The following is a 2,559-nucleotide window of genomic DNA, read 5'->3' as shown; positions in this document are numbered from 1 at the left end:
CTCTCTCTCTCTCTCTCTCTCTCTCACTCGCTCTCTCTCTCTCTCCTTCACTCACCCAACTTAAACTTAATCATCAAATCTTAGCCAGCATCAGAAAACCAAATCCAAACCTACCGGTTCAATCTTTCCGAGTCTTCCGCAGCGAAAAGCTCGGCTGTTTCCGCTGCTTTTCGAAGTTTGCCGGAGAGAACCTCATCAACAGAGGACCATCGAGAGATCTCAGAGGGGAACGGAACGACGGGGATGACAGTGGTGATGATGAGGACAACGATGAGGAGGAAAGGGATGACGATGATGATAATGATGATGATGATGACAGTGGTGACGACGATGGCGATGATGTTGTCGTCGTGAGAGTAACGGGGGACTGAGGTACCATCTGGTTCATGAAATACTGAACTGTCTCCTGGGCTTTGTCTTCGGCCAGCTCTCCTGTGAAAGGAAAATAGAAGAAGTATGAGGAATGGTGTCATTGAAGCATTAAACAATGGATGAACAGGTATGTGTATGAGGCATGATATCATACGGAAGTGTCATAAATGAGTGAGCATGTATGAGGAATGGCGTCATTGACATATTGAACAATAGATGAGCAGGTATGATGCATGATATCATAGAAGTGTTTAACAATGAGAGAGTTTGAGGCATAATATCATATAGAAGTGTCATAAATGAGTGAGCATGTATGAGGAATGGCGTCATTGAAGTGTTGAACAATGGATGAGCAGACGTGAGGCATTATATCATAGAAGTGTTAAACAATGGGTGAACAGTTATGAGGCATGATATAGAAGTGTCAAAAATGAGTGAGCAGGTATGAGGCATGATATAGAAGTGTCAAAAATAAGTGAGCAGGTATGAGGCATGATTTCATAGAACTGTCAAACAACGGGTGGGCATGTATTAGGTATAATATCATAGAACTGTTACCAATGGGCCTCACTATGAGCCCGGATGCGTGTTCTATGTCACGTCAGTTCTAATCGAATTGGGGGCGGGGTTGTTCAAATTTACTTTTAAGATAAAGATAAGGCAGGCAACTCTCGACTCCCATCAACCACCGTCGGCATGCCAGTCAGCCAGTCAGTGTGGTAAGATTCCAACTTGAACTCTTCAGCTCTTTATACCTATTCAAAGCCCAACAAGTGAGGTACCAGTACTACGTTTTCCTGAACTCTGAACCACTACAGTAGCGCGTCCAAACACGCAGAGATAAAAGCGGACATTGAAATTGAACTCTTCAGTTTTATTTAAAAGTATTTATTTTAAGCTCAACAATAAAGTACTATTTGTCTGCTCTGAGTTTTGAGCCACAGGAGTAGCGAGCGCGTCTAAATACCCATGGATAAGCGCAGACGTTGAAATTGAACTCTTCAGCTTTTACTTATATGCAAATCTCAAAAAGTGAGGTACTACATTAATATTATCATGCTCCTGAACTTTGAACTTCTGGAGCAGCGAGTCCAAATGCCCATGTATATATAAGCGAGAACGTTGAAATTGAACTCTTCGGCTTTTACCTATTCTAAGTTCAACAAGTGAGGTACTGAACTTTGAACTTCCGGAGTAGCGTGTTCAAACACTCAAGGACAAACGCAGACGTTGAAATTTGGCGCTCATATGACCATATTATGCTGTTGCGAGCGCCGTAAAACCCTCTACTAAAAGAAAAAGACGTTGAAAGACTTTTCAGCCTTTACCAATTCTAAGCTCAACAAGTACTATTTGTGCTCCTGAACTTTGAACTTCTTGAGTAATGAGTCCAAACACGCAGGGATCAACGCGGACGATGAAATTGATAGCATACCCGGAGTCGCCAACGACCACCAGCCACCTGTCGAAGACTTTGTGGCGACTACTTTACTGGACAACGGTCAAGCATTCCCCCCCCCACCCCCTCACTCCCCGCCTGCATAATATCACGGTCAGTGGTCACTCCTGTCCTGGTCAAGGTAACACCTGACTGAGAGGAGGGCCCTTCATCCTTCCTGTCGGTAACTCGGTCATCACACCACATAAAACAGCTCTCGCAAGGACAACAAGGGGGGCATAATCCGGAAGACACTCGCGAGAGTCCGCGGAGAGCCAGCTGGAGAACAGTTACGTCTTTCTTGAGCCCAAGGCAAGGACATTAGAACCTTACTGTATGTATAACCTTCTTGTCATGGCGGGCTTCCCTTTGTAGCTTCTGTATTACGGGTGGCTGGAGGGCGTCACTGGTAGGCCCTAATTCTTTTCTTCCCTTCTGTTTTTTGTTTTTTCTCCTTCCATTCTGTTGTTTTTTTTTCCTTCTATCTGCCTTGCACTTTATGACCATTGTTGTGACGATGTGTTTCTCTTTACCCAAACTCAAACTCAAACTCACAGTTTCTGCATTCTCGACGTCTCAACATATCGTGGACCTAGCCTAGTTCTAATGGGACCTCCAGTCGTTTCCCTGGTGTCATAATTCATGTCTTATTCCTAGTAACTGAGAACGATACAGACAGACCAAAGCTATTATACATACGCATTGGACTACACACCAGTAACGCGGTTTGGTCGCAGTGGGTCTATTTC

General features: G+C 44.3%; 1 protein-coding gene across 1 annotated transcript in view; it reads right to left on the bottom strand.

The window, feature by feature from the left end:
* The window catches only part of LOC106012319, a gene marked incomplete in the record, with an annotated part of 24,439 nt that overhangs the window by 2,085 nt on the left and 19,795 nt on the right, over nucleotides 1-2,559 (bottom strand). Inside the window, 1 exon segment of the mRNA XM_013084919.2 lies at nucleotides 115-432. Within this exon segment, the coding sequence (XP_012940373.1) occupies nucleotides 119-432 (314 nt within the window).

The sequence above is a fragment of the Aplysia californica genome, unplaced genomic scaffold (assembly GCF_000002075.1).
Source record: "Aplysia californica isolate F4 #8 unplaced genomic scaffold, AplCal3.0 scaffold00328, whole genome shotgun sequence".
In the NCBI taxonomy this organism is placed as follows: Eukaryota; Metazoa; Mollusca; class Gastropoda; order Aplysiida; family Aplysiidae; genus Aplysia; species Aplysia californica.
Note: the sequence above shows the minus strand (reverse complement) of the source record. Positions and strands in the feature narration are given on the sequence as shown.